This window comes from Myotis lucifugus, unplaced genomic scaffold, assembly GCF_000147115.1.
Source record: "Myotis lucifugus unplaced genomic scaffold, Myoluc2.0 scaffold_151, whole genome shotgun sequence".
NCBI lineage: Eukaryota > Metazoa > Chordata > Mammalia > Chiroptera > Vespertilionidae > Myotis > Myotis lucifugus.
The window spans coordinates 2,063,207-2,076,762 of NW_005871199.1; the positions used below are offsets into that span (position 1 = coordinate 2,063,207).

General features: G+C 47.9%; 2 protein-coding genes across 13 annotated transcripts in view; both read right to left on the bottom strand.

The window, feature by feature from the left end:
* The window catches only part of PI4KB (phosphatidylinositol 4-kinase beta), a 25,806-nt gene extending 25,128 nt beyond the window's left edge, over positions 1 to 678 (bottom strand). For 4 of the 12 annotated variants that reach the window (XM_014461325.2, XM_014461326.2, XM_023759283.1 and 1 more), the window contains exon 1: positions 260 to 617. The gene's annotated coding sequence lies outside the window, so the exon portion shown is untranslated. Of the gene's footprint in view, positions 1 to 259 lie in introns of all 12 variants that reach the window. The other 8 variants (XR_002830833.1, XM_023759281.1, XR_002830834.1 and 5 more) reach the window with 6 other exon arrangements.
* Positions 679 to 6,378: 5,700 nt separating this feature from the next.
* RFX5 (regulatory factor X5) lies at positions 6,379 to 12,812 on the bottom strand. The gene is made up of 10 exons (XM_006095264.3): positions 12,678 to 12,812; positions 11,696 to 11,836; positions 11,418 to 11,451; positions 11,052 to 11,134; positions 10,682 to 10,801; positions 10,391 to 10,510; positions 10,170 to 10,251; positions 9,505 to 9,706; positions 9,176 to 9,276; positions 6,379 to 9,029 (listed from the first exon to the last, which is right to left on the bottom strand). The coding sequence occupies exons 1-10, from the start codon at positions 12,809 to 12,811 to the stop codon at positions 8,010 to 8,012; spliced, it is 2,037 nt and encodes a 678-aa protein (XP_006095326.1). The 5' UTR covers position 12,812; the 3' UTR covers positions 6,379 to 8,009.
* Positions 12,813 to 13,556: the final 744 nt, after the last annotated feature.

Sequence of the window (13,556 nt, forward strand, 5' to 3'; positions counted from 1 at the left end):
ATTCGGAAAGCAGCAGGATAGGGGGGGAGGGATCCCGGGACGAGGAGGAGCTAAACAGAAGGGGAAGCCAAAAAGCTGAGAAGTACCCCAGGCTTGGCTGGAAAAGGGGGAGAAGGAAGCCGGGGTGCAGCTGCCACCGGAGGGCAGTTTTGTAGTCGAACCTACGTGTGGGGGCGGGGGAAGGCGGTGCGGGACGCGGGGGGGAGAGGAACCCCCACAACACAGGGCAAGGGGGGCTCACGGAGTAGGAGTCGCTTACCTCCGGGGGACCCCCGCGGAGGGGGTGCGGGCGGTCGGGGTCGGGCTGCCGACACCGCCGCCTCAGCAGCAGCGGCCGCTCCTGGGTTCCATTGGCCGCCTGCGCTTCCCTGACAGCGGCCGCGGCGGCTGCACCAGGCCCCGGCGGCGGGGCTGCCCTCGGCGCCGCCTGAGGGGGCCTTCGCGCTGCCTCAAGTTCGGCCGGGCTACACAAGCTCCTCTTCCTCCCTCCGCACCACCAAGATCCCCCCCCAAAAAAATATCCCCAGTAGGGCTTGCTTCTTCTAAATCCAAGCCCTTTTCCTTGGGCTCTGCTTCCCTGCTTCTCCGACGCTCAGGCCCCTACCATCCCATAGTAATCTAAGGAGTCCAGTGAGCTGCCTGAAACATGCCTGTTCAGAAATAGGAAAGGGGGCGGGGAACAGATGTTTGGAAGCGCGAGGGGGCGGGGAAGAGGTCAAGGGGAGGAGCCTACGGGTGGAAGGAGGGGCCAGTCTTTGGGAGGCGGAGCTAAGAGGTGGAGTTTGCGAGGCTAAGGAAGCCGAAAGGGAAGTAAATTTTCCTGGATAAGGGGCTGGGGCTCCCGGCTGAGAGGAGCAGGCGGGCGCGGGTACCCCGTTAGAGGAGGAGCACAGACACGTTGCGTACTTCCATAAGAACATGCAAATTGCATGTAAATAAGTCCGTTTGAGTTAGCGAATAATTGCAATCAGTGGCTTTACCTCCTCCCCTCTTCTCTTAGTAAATCAGGCCGTGGAATGGACGCTGGGGCCCAGTGGGAAGAGGGAAAGAGGGAAGAGGGAGGGTGGGCGGAGGAGATAGTCACCCTTGAATACCCCTTTCCTATTCATTTTAAAGGACGGTGCCCAGATTACGCCCCTTATCGCTTCGGAATCTTTCCTACCATTAGTGGTGCGACCTGAGGCCGCGGTTCTGCCTCGGGAGTCACCACTTGCCTGGGTAGCCTTCGGCCTCCAGCCTCTGGACCTCGATCCCTCTAGGGAGCGGCTGGACAGGGCCAGTTTGGGAGAGGTGAGTGAAAAGACAAAGGCTTGGAGGGCACAACCCTTTCTTCAAAACAGAGCAAAATCATATAAAACTAAACGAATAAACAAAAGCAACCCTGCAGCCCTTGCTGGTTTGGCTCAGTGGGTAGAGCGTTGGCCTGTGGACTGAAGGGCCCTGGGTTGGATTCCAGTCAAGGGCACATGCCTGGGGTTGTGGGGTGTGCAGGAGGCAGCCTATCAATGATTCCCTCTCATCATTGATGTTTCTCTCTCTCTTTCCCCTTTCCCTTCCTGTCTGAAATAAAAAAATAAACAAACAAACCCAACCCTGCAAATGACCTCTGTTGTTAGTTTTGTGTATTTGCCAGCATTTTTATTGATTGGAAGCTCTCTCCATCAGAACCTCTGTCCCAACCCTCATAGGGCCTTATTTATTTTACATCGAGGCTAGTGTTTTTGTATTTTTATTGATTTTTAGAGAGGGAGAGAGGTAGAGATAGAAACATCAGAAAGAAACACCATCCATCTGCTGCCTCCTGCAGCACTCCATCCCCCTCTCCACTGGGGGTCCAGCCAGCAATCTAACCGGTGACTTTCTGGTTCCTGGGTTGAGCTCAATCACTGAGCCACACCAGCTCGGGGTTGGGGGGCTAGTTATTTGAGTCCAGGTCTCAGATGCTACCTCCCTGCCACTTATAGGCTGTTTGATTTGGGATGACTGATTTAACAGTCTTTGTACTGAGGTTTCTATGTCTGCAAAGTGGATCCAGGAATATTAACTGTCTACGGGGGTTTGTGAGGATTAAAAGCGTACAGGTTACTACTATGTGTAGTACTATATTACTATTATTGGGACAATAATATAGGGTAAATGGTGAAAGAAAAGAGGGTCACTGCTTCGGTTTAATTGGAAATATATTTTATGTCATGACCAGTGAAGAATACAGACATGTCTTTACTGAGATACGTTTCATAAAACAATACTTACCTTTACTATATGTAATGCATTCTGATATTTTCTATTTTATTTCACTTTTTAAAGTTTTGCATCTTGCTAAATCAGCTTTGCAATCTACTAATAGGATACAATCTACAGTTTGAAATAACTGGACTAAATAAATGTTCAAAATCGTATGGAAAGTGGTAAAGCTAAGATTTAAACTGAATTCACACTCTTTCCAGTAACAAAGTTTTCTTATGAACAATTGATAAATACTGCTTTATTAATTATGTTATGCTTAGTTTTATCTTATAGGATGGAGCAAGCAGGATGATCCTAGACAAAGAAGTAGACCTACTGAGAAACTATAACATGAGACAAAATACTTAGATGAATATATGATGACGTCAATTCCTCTGTTTGGTATGTGAGTGAATGTGGCATTTGCTTTGAAAGTTGTTACCCACAAAAGTGGGCAATAAATTTATTTGGAGACATAGACTAAACATAGAGTTTGTCTTAGTTTAACAACAAAATATTATTTCAAATTTTAGTAAATTATAAATTATCTTTAACTTCATTTATGATAGAGCTAAAATGGAAGATGACACGGGGTGGGAGGTAAGGTAATGGGGAACAGAGTATTGGGAAGAGAATAAGAAATGGTAGGTAGAGGAAGCAGTACATTCCCCAAAATCTTAGCTTAGCCCTTCATCTAATGAACTGAAGATTGCTTGGACTACAGAATAACTTGTTTCATATTTTAAAAATAGTGTTTTAAAATTGGACTGCCTAAAAACTATCTATCCCATTACCGGTGATTTATTTTTCCATATGTCTATCACCTCTAATGTGTCAGAAGCCTTGTCCAGTCCCTCATCCCTTCCCATGTGGATAAAGGCAACCGATGCCTGGCTGGTTTCTTTCTTTTTTTTTTTTTTTAATATATTTCTTTATTGATTTCAGAGAGGAAGGGAGAAGGAGAGAGAGATAGAAGCATCAATGATGAGAGAGAATCACCGATGGGCCGCCTCCCGCACATCCCCCACCGGGGAAACGAGCCCGCAAGCCAGGCATGTGCCCCCAGTCGGAATCGAACCCGGGACCCCTCAGTCCGCAGGCCGACGCTCTATCCACTGAGCCAAGCCGGCCAGGGCTGGCTGGTTTCTTTTGACTCCATTCCCACATCCTAGAATGCAGACTTTATACATTCATCCAATCAACACTGGTTGTGTATTCTTTTAGCTTTTAGTTTATTTCCCGCTGTTGTTCATACACATCCATTTTGCCTGCCAGGTCTCTTTACTGGGTTATTCTGCCATGCCCACACCCCCAAAACCCTGCTTTTCCTGGAATGCCCTCTTCTTTGCCACCAATCTGTCTACTTACCTTAAAGGATTAACTCAAGCCTAACTTTTCCATAAAGCCTTCCCAAATTACTCAAAGTGACCTCTCTGAATTTACATTCAGCTCTTATGCAGTAGAGTATCATGATTTAGCTCTTTTTTATCATGTCTTATGTTGTTCTGTTCTTATTTAAGAGTTAGACTTGTCCAGCTAAATTCCTACTCACCTCTACTGGGAAGTCATTCCTGATCCATGTCTGAGTTACGTATTATTCTTCTGGGTTACCACCGCTCTCTGTGCTTACTCTTAACCTAACTCACTCACACTGTGCTGTGATTACTGACTTGAAAACAGAGCCCAAGTCTACTAGCTTTTAAAATGCAAACACCTCGCACTTAAAAAACAAGAAGGAAAATATTAAAACACAGTAATCAACTCCTACTTCTGGTAGCATGGATAAAGGGCTTTCCCATTAAAATACAACTCGATCCTGGACAAATTATGGCAAGCATGATATTAGCACATTGCTGAGCTTGCTAGAAAGGGAAATCACAAAAAGAAGAAAAAAAAATAACATCAAGCTGAAATCTATGAAGGATGATCAAGGTGCAGTAGGAAAAGCAGGTTTGCCCTCGGACAAATGCCAATAGCAGCATTGTGAGCAGAAGCTAAACCTTGGGCCTAACCAAGGAAGGGGAGCAAACCTGGCACTCCTGAATTAAACTGTGACTCTTGAAGGGGCTAGCACAGTCCCAGGTCAAAAGCACCTTTTGGCTCCTAGTGGAAGCAAATACAAATCCTCTCTGGAGAAAGGTACCCACAACTGAGACCCTCTGGATTCCTGTAGATTAAGTTTAACAAAATGAGCTCAAAACCCAAAAATGGAAAATATATAAGGAAACAAGCTACCACAGGCAAAAACAACAAAACAGATTTAGACATCCAAGGTAAGTTACAGAATATAAAATAACAATCCCAACAAATTTCAAAGAACTGGTATCACAAAGACCACATTCTCTGAGCACAGAAGATTAAGCTGAAAATATTAAAAAAAAAAAGATATATTTTTAAATATTCAGGCACTTGGAAATTATAAAACTCTTTGAAATAATTCATGAATCGTGCCGAAACCGGTTTGGCTCAGTGGATGGAGCGTCGGCCTGCGGACTCAGGGGTCCCAGGTTCGATTCCAGTCGGGGGCATGTACCTGGGTTGCGGGCACATCCCCAGTGGGAGATGTGCAGGAGGCAGCTGGTCGATGTTTCTCTCTCATCGATGTTTCTAACTCTCTATCCCTCTCCCTTCCTCTCTCTAAAAAAATCAATAAAATATATTTTAAAAAAAAAAAGAATTCATGAATCAAAAAAGTCATAAAGGTAATTTAAATATTCTTAGAATAACAAAATACTTTACAACAGAAAACTTGGAGAATGTAGAGAAGCAGGTCCTTAAAAAAAACTTACACTAGAAAAAAAAGACAGTTTGAAAATTAATTAGATAAGTATCAAAATTAAGAAGTTATAAAAGAACATAAAATTAAATCTAAAGAAACCAAAAGAAATACTATAGATAAGATCCATAATTAATGTAATGGAAAACGAATACATAAGGGAGAGGATCAACAAAGCCCAAAGTAATAACTAAAGATAGGTAAGTAGCCCTGGCCGGCATGGCTCAGTGGGTTGAGCATCCTCCTGTGCACCAAAAGGTTGCCAGTGGGGTTGTGGGCTTAATTCCCAGTGGGGGGTGTGCAGGAGGCAGCTGATTGATGTTGCACTCTCACATTGATGTTTCTCCTCTCTGTCCCTCTCCCTTCCTCCCTCTCTAAAAATCAATAAATTATTTTTTAAAAAAAAAGATAGACAAAACAACAAATTTCAAATTTCTGATGCAGTTGATCAAAGGAAAAAAAAGAAAGCACAAGTAGTAGAAATGAAAAAGAGGACATGACTACACAGAGCAGAGGCAAAAAAAAAAAGAAGAAGAAATTTCATTTAAAAGACATAAAATTGTCCTAGCCGGTTTGCTCAGTGGGTAGAGCATCGCCCTGCAAACTGAAGGGTCCTGGGTTCGATTTCAGTCAAAGGCACATACCTAGGTTGCAGGCTCGATTCCTGGTCTGGTCAGGGAACATACAGGAGGCATCCAATTGATGTGTCTCTCTCACATTGATGTTTCTCTCGGTCTCTCCCCCTCCCTTCCACTCTTTCAATGGGAAAATATCCTCAGGTAAGGATTAACAAAAAAAAAAAAAGGCAATTCGGTTCATTTCTTTTTTTAAAAAAGACAAAAAATGCACAAAATCTTAAAACACTTTACCTTATTATACTCAAAAAGAAACGAAAGCCCAAATAGCCTATAATTATTAAAGAGATTGAATTAATAGTTAAAATTTTCCCCACAAAGAAACGCCAGGCTCAAATGGTTTCACAGGTGAGTCTTACCACTTTCAGGGGATGGTTCATTTCAATCTGATATAAACTCTTCCAGGAGGAAACAGTCCCCAATTCAGGATATACAGACCAAAAGAACCATTTTAGAAATCTTGCTAAAAACAAAAGCACTAACATACACAAGAATGCTCATAGCAGCATCGTTTGTAATAGCAAACACTGGAAATAACCCAGAGCCCATTGATAGGTGAATGGAAAAATAACTTGTGGTTTATGTACTGATGGAATATTATACAGATGAAAATGAATGAATCATAGCTATCTACAATATAGATGAACCTTAGAAGTAAATGTTAAGTGAAAAAAAGCAAACTACAGGATATTATTAGAGAATAAATTTTTCATAAAGCTAAAAGCAAAAGTGAACAATACATTTTTAAAAGATATATACATATATATATTAGGTAATTAATGAACACAAAATTAAGGACAGTAGTTACCTCTAGGGAGAGGCAGGGGCTAGGATAGGGGAGGAACACAAGAAAGTCAATGATACTTCTAATGTTTTAATGTATAGGTTGGGTAATGGGTCATAGGTAGTCATTTAATTATTATACTTCATAATTTATTCATGTTAAATATATTTTATAGATATCAAACATTACATATTATAATTTTTAAAAATCTACTGTGGTGGAAATAAACGAACAAATGAAGTCTCCCTGAAAGAAAATCTAAATTTCTTGGGAAGAACCAAGATTCCCTGACAGGAGCTACCCTATGCAAAAGACAAAGTAGGTCCTTGATCAATATTGGCTGGTTTACTGCTTTTCCCACTGACCCACCTGGAGGGTCTGGATCCCCTTTCTCTTGGTGTTCCCTGATACAGAGCTACCTCCTCCCCACAGCTGGCCTAAACCTGGCTAATCCTGACATATGTACCAGAGACTGACACCTGGTGGATACAGAATGAATTTAATAAAATGATTAGAAGCAAATCTCACTCTATTTAGTGATAGTGGCAGAAAGGTGGGAGACAGGGAGGCAGAAATGAGAAACTAAAGTTCAGAAACAGGAAAAGGAAAGAGCTCCATCTCTGAGCCATAGGTGGAAAAAAAAAAAAGGTGTTGTCATCTAAAGGAGACTGAAGAGATAGCTCCTAAAGGAGAGCGACTTTCCTCTCATTTCTTCTGAGACCAGAATAAAAAGAGGTTACAGCTGCAGTAAGAAAAATGCAAGACTATGAGGGGAAAAGCAGGTATAGCTAATCTTAACCTAGCAAGCTAAAATCACTTGTACTTCATAGTAGTGGCCAGGTGTCAGCCCCTCCCCAGGAACTCCCCCTCCCAGTTTCTAAGGAGGCTAATCCCACCCTCATTCCACAGGTGCAGTCCCGATGTAGACAAATTAGCATCTACATCCCCCTGGCCACAGGGATTGGATAGGGGTGGGCATGTGACAGGAGTTCGCCTAATCAGAGTGAATCGTAGGGTTTTTGCTAGGATTCTTGGCAGAAAGATGCCCTCTGTTTCTGGTTGGATATAAATGAGGAGACATTATAATTCTAAGAGTGCTGGCAGCCACAGGCAGCCCAGGGTTCCTGTGATCCTACAGAAGGCAGAACAGTGCGGGTGGCGAGGCAATCAGGTATTTAGAGATGTGCTGAGCCACTGGATCAGCTTTACCTGGAGCCAGCACTACCTGTGGACTTTACAGTTAGATGAGCCAGTAAATCTTTCCTTTAAACCAGTCTGAGTTAGGTTTTCTATTATTTAAAACCAAAAGATTCCTAGCTTATACATTCATCATATTACTCCACCCGCATCGTTCCCACAGGATAACACATGGATCAGATTTACTAGCGACTCTAAAGCCGAGGGTATTGAGCTGAAAAGGTCAGAGGCAGGAAGCAGGCGCTGTGTAAGACGGGGTGCCTCAGCTGTCTATACAGAAGAGCATGAATTCCCTTTGGAAAAGAAGAGCCAGAGAAGCAAGTCAGAAGGGCTTTACAAGGCAGACAGGCAGAGTTCACATCTGGTTTAAACACTCTTCTCTCCGTATTTATCAGGGGGGCGTTGCTTTGGGGTCTTTCTGCTCATGGGATGAGGAACCTGGAAGCATATGCCCCTTTAAATCTTTATTACCCTGTGCTACAGTATCCACCTCTCCCTTCCCCAAATGAAGAGCCTCCTTATGGCTTCTGCTGGCCCTGATGACACTCACTTTTGGACTGACAAGAGGAATTTTATCTTCCCCTCCTTTGGCATGGCGGGAACTGGAACTGGGACCCCTTCCTTTAGAAACAGCACCATCTTCCTGACCCTGGGCAAGCACCGTCCCCTTCTCAGCCTTGCCCATTGGCCCTGGCCTCTCTGACCCTCCAGCTGAGATGCTTTCCTCTCTAGTAGCCCACGTCTCCCGGGGTAACCTTGAGGACTGGGCAGGGGCTGTGGCAGCTGCTGACTTATCAGGGGCAGAATTCCTTTCCCTACTTCCACCTGATTTTTTTCGAGGGCGCCCCCGTTTTCTTTTGGCATCACTTCCTGTATCCTCTATATCCTGCTTTGCAGCTTTTGCTGGTGGGTCCTGCCCGTTGGTCTCACTCATAGTTCCTTCGGCTGTCCTCTTGACACCCTTGTCATGAGGTCCTGGGTCACCACCTATGCCGACCTCCCTATTCTCTGTGCCCAGGGGCTGAGTGAGCCCCCCAGGTGGAGCTTGCCCAGGTCCAGGTCCAGGTCCAGGTCCAGGTCCAGGTCCAGGTCCAGGCAAAGCAGGAACAGTTGGTAAGATCATATTAATGATGGGCACAGCTGCCTGGGTTCCCCTAACTCTACTGGACACAGGCAGTGCAGTCAATTTCAGAGTGCCTGAAGAAAGCCTGGGGGCCACAATGGGTGGAGAGACGGCGATTTGCTGAATAACTGGGCGAGGGGCCCGGGGGAGGAGCAGAGGCAGCCGGGCCATCAGGGCATTAACCTGTGGGTTACTGGCTGCTGGGGCCGGACTCTCTACTACAGTCTTCTTCCGTTCTCCGTGTGCTGAGGGACCAGCCCCAGCTCGGGGTTCCAGCTCCTGAGGAGGCTAAGAAGTAAAGAGAGGAACACGGTAAATGGGAAGCCCGGACACTGGAAGAAACGGACACAGGAGGTGACAGTATGGGACCCACGGAGGAAGGTACATTAAGCCTGAAGGACAGGGCAGCAAGGTCAGGGGCTCCAACCTCCTACCTGGGTCAGCCTCTCTGGTTTCTTTTGGGCTCCACCCTCTAGGTTCTCTACACCATTCTTAGATTTAGATGTCCGTTCCCGGGGGACATGTTCATCCTCTTCTGCAGAAGTGCCAGAAAAAGGAGTAAGTTCAGGAGGTAACAGAAATGGAGGAGTGCGGCAATTCTGACTGGTGGAGGGAGTGGAAAGAAGGTGGTCTAAGGCATGTCCTAGAAGGGTCTCTAGGAATAGAAGGCAAATTCAAGGTGTCTCTATCCTAGTACATGGGAGGGCTTTTGAAGTTGAAAGTGGCTGAGGGTTTCTCAGGACAGAAGACAGGGTCCACCCACCAGCAAGCCCCATGGCCTTGAGCACATGGGCATGTGCAGATCGGGCAGAGATGAGATGATGCTGTAGCAGGAAGCGGGCGACCTCAACGATGGAACTGAAGGACCGTTTCAGGATCCGCTCCGCCCAGTCACAGGTCAGGGCACAGGCTGCCTCAACCAGTTCATCCCGAGGTGCTGGGGTTACTTCTGGGCCCATTTCTGGCTGCAGTGGGGAAGGACATGCCTCATAATACTCCAAACTCAAGGACCCTTGGCCCCTCTTGAACATCCACGTTGACCATAGTGAGACCAAACTGGGAATGGGGTTAGCCTGTACCGTCCCGTCCCAGAAACCCACATATGCTCTTCATCCTCTGCCTCAGCCATAGGGTGGGCAGAGGGGCACATCCTATATACTCAGAAGCTATGTGCAGAATCACCTAGGCCAGTGGTCGGCAAACTGTGGCTCGCGAGCCACATGCGGCTCTTTGGCCCCTTGAGTGTGGCCATGAAGTTTCAATCGCACTGTACGTGCGCGCCCGCACGTGGTATTTTGTGGAAGAGCCACACGCAAGGGGCCGCAGTTTGCCGACCACTGACCTAGGCTGTGTTAGTCTTCAAAACATGTCTCAAAGACCTCTGACTTCTACCTTGGAGAGAAGAGTGCAATCAGGGTTGTTACTTACACTCTCAGAGCCCTTTAGGTCAAGGCCAGGCAAGGGTGGCATAGATACCAAGGTCTTTCTTCGTATGCCACTGTAGCAATATCTGATGTAAGTTAAGGAGAAACCAACATCTGGGGATCACCAAGCCCCTTAGCAAGGTTGGGCTGTTTCTACTCCGGGCTCCATATCCATAGGTTTTCCTCCCCAGGTCCTCTGGCCCCAAGCTCTCCAGTCAAGGATACTTGGACTGACCCCGGCCACCAAGCCTTCGGGCCTTGATGTCAGGGAAGATCTCTCTGATGATTTTGCCAAAGTTGGCTGTGCTGAGTGGGCGGCAACAAGCGAGGCTCTCACAGTACTTCCTGAGTGAGGGGTGGGGGCAGAGTGGGAAGATACTCAGAGAAGGAGGTCATGGGTGGGTTCAGAGGGTCCCTGGGGATGAAGTTTGGAAAAGCTTTTTAAGAAATCAGGCTCTTCCAAGGCAGGGAGCTCTCCAGAGACAACCCACCCTTCCACTCCCCCTATCCACCCACCGATAGGCATCATAAACGCTTTGCTTTGGTAGACAGGTGTCAGTATGCTCTTCCAGGTGGTTTCGGATCCACTTGCAGGCATACATGTACTCCTCATTGTTAGGTGTGCTTGGCTCTGAGCTGCAAAAGAGTTAAAAAGAAAACCGTTACTAAATTCCCAACAGTTGTCCTGGTTCTATCCAGACTACCCCTTTGGTAGTGCTGAACCAAGTCACTTCACTGTTTTACTTTTGGTAAAACAGTGCAGGACAAGGACGTTTCTTCTTGGTCAAGGACAGCCATCATGAGTATTCCTATTCTCCGCACCCTTTCCCAGCCAGCCTTTAAGAATCAGAACCTCTGACATCTAAAAGCCTAGCACCAAACATACCTTTTGTCTCCAGTACTGGGCCCTGAGGGGAGCTGAAGGTAGAGATACAGCTTGTCATTGTCTGAAAATTTCTGTACATCTTGCTGAGGGAAGGAAGAACAGAGGCAAGAGAAATAATAAGGCCAAGAAGGACCCAAGGTAGGACCCTCCGATCCTCACCAAAAAGTCTAGCTGACTTAGAGGCTGTCAGACTGAAAAAAAGTCCTGAGAATGATTTAAGGCTGGGTGCCCGCTGTGCTCTGAGGAACCCGACAGGGTAGACATCACTGTCTCTCCCACAAACACCTTTAATTTGCTCATGTCCTCACCAACCTCATCCCCCACCAATTCAATCTCTCTATTGCCCTTTCCCCCCAAAATACTTACCAAGATTCCCTCTACTTTGTTCTGCACGGCCTTCCTGTGGAGAAGAGGAAGAAGGGGGGGGTCAGACGAGATGTCCCCCATCCCGTGTCTGACTGCTAGGGAGGGGAAGAGGACGCCAAGGTCTGCCAGGTGCTCAAGAACTGCCAACCCGCCAAGACGCTCCCCCTGGTCAGATGCATTTGCTCAGGGAGAGGCAGTTCATCTGCAGCGGAAGCGGGGTGCTCGGGGATCTATACTGGGGAGCTATGCAAGACCTGGAGGTGGCCACAAGCACTTACGAGATGTTACCCCGGAGCTTCTGCAGAAGCGTGGTGGGCTCCCCCGCCTCGGCACTGGCACCGCCTGAGGGGGCCCGGCCCGTGGGCTTCGGGCTCTTGGTGTCGGGTTCGTCTTCGGCCATCCTGGCATGAGGGCGGGAGCTGGCCAAGACAGGCGAGTCAACGTCCCTTCCCTGGAGACACCCCGCGCCCCCATCCTCATCTCTCCACCCAGAAAGAGAAGCAGAGAGCAAGCCTCCGAATTTCTCCAGTGTTTTTGTTTCTTCTTTCTCACCACTTGCCTTCTCCAAAAATTAGAAATTACTCCATTACTTCTCCAGGCCTATAGATATATAGATATACCCCCAAAGACCTCTGCCATCTCCACCCTACCTGCCCCACCTCCTTGCAGCCTCCCATATGTGGAAAAACCATATAGGAAGAGACTGGAGGCTCGGGAATCCACGCGAGGAAGAAATTGTCATTTCTGACTCTGACCTCATGCTGCCCTTTTCTCCCTCAAAAACAACCACCGCCAGACGAAGTTAGATCTAATTCTCTACTAGACGCCCGGGAGGTCGGAAAGGATACGAACGCATTCTGCCCGTCCCGGCTGGGGGGGGGGGGGGGGGGACCGGGCCCAAGTTCTCACCACTTCACCCCGTCGCCGCTCCCCCTCCCCAAGCCGCCAGCCCTGCGTCATCTCCCTCTGCACCCCGTCCCGACGCGCGCCCCCGCCCGCTGCCCTTCCCCCGCCATCCAGCCCCGGGTAGCTGCCGAGTAGGGGGTTCGGGGTAGCGGAACTCCCGGGCTGGGCGCAGGAAACCCGGGTGGGGAGATGCGGTCCCAGATTCGGGGCACGTGCACACGGGGGAAGACGCTGTTGGAAAGGCAGCCGAGAGGTTTCTCTCCTCTCCTCCCGGCTCCTACGGCCCCCTCCCATCTTCGAACAGCCGCCTTCCCGCACGAGCCACGACAAAGGTAAGGGAGAAAGAGAAACTACCTCGCAGCCACCTTCACTCCAGCCCAGCCCCACGGTCCTGGCCCGGCGGGCTCGTGCGTTGCTTTATTTTCTTTTTTCTGACTGGCTGGAGCAGCCCCGATCTGCCCGGATACTCGGAGGGCCTGCTCTGTCATTGGTCGTTGCTGCCACCCGGAGACAGAAGGCGCCGGGCTCGCCCGGGCGGCAGCTAAGGTCTGCCTGGTAACAGACTCTGATTGGCCAACAGGGGAGGGAAAATCCAAAATTGGTCTTATTTGAGTCAAGAGGGGGAAGTCCGGGTTAGGTTTCGGTTAAAACTGGGGTCGGTTGGGACTGCAGGTCCCAAGAGGTTCTTCTCTTAAAGGGACCGCAGGACAAAAGTCCGGGCGCTTGCCCCACCCCCCCCGCTGTAGCTTCCTTTTCTTTTGCTCTCTCCTTCCGTGTTTCAGTTTTGCCTCCGTTCGTCAGAGCTACTGGAAGAAAAGAACCAATGGATGATAAATAACTGGAAAATTATGGGTAGTAGTGATGGAAATTCACTGTAAGCTCACATAACCCCCTTTTGATAAAAAATAAATCGAACCATTTATTTCTCCCTCCAGCCCCCATAGGTCTACAGCCACTCACAACAAACCTGCCAGCAGGCTCACTGTCTTCGTGGATGGAGGCCTGGAAACCTCAGCAGCTGTACTAAATGAGCTGAATTGCAAGCCAAAATGCTCTAGTGTTCCTTGGTTCCCGGTGTGTACTTTATTTCCGTACAAAGAGTGGCCACTGCATTTGCAGCCGGTAGTTCTGCGCTGGGGAACACTGGAATTGTGGCTGACTCCCCAAGGGCCATGCTAGACGCCCACCCCAACTCTCCACTCAGAGAACTGTGTACGGAATGGGTCATGGGTT

Excerpts from the sequence above, each read along its gene's own strand:
- RFX5 (XM_006095264.3), bottom strand. The coding sequence starts at position 12,811 with ATGACAGAGCAGGCCCTCCGAGTATCCGGGCAGATCGGGGCTGCTCCA. Across the intron at positions 11,837-12,677 it reads GGAGTGAAGGTGGCTGCGAG|CTCCCGCCCTCATGCCAGGA; the intron begins GTAGTTTCTCTT and ends TGTCTTGGCCAG. Across the intron at positions 10,511-10,681 it reads AGCGTTTATGATGCCTATCG|GAAGTACTGTGAGAGCCTCG; the intron begins GTGGGTGGATAG and ends CCCCTCACTCAG.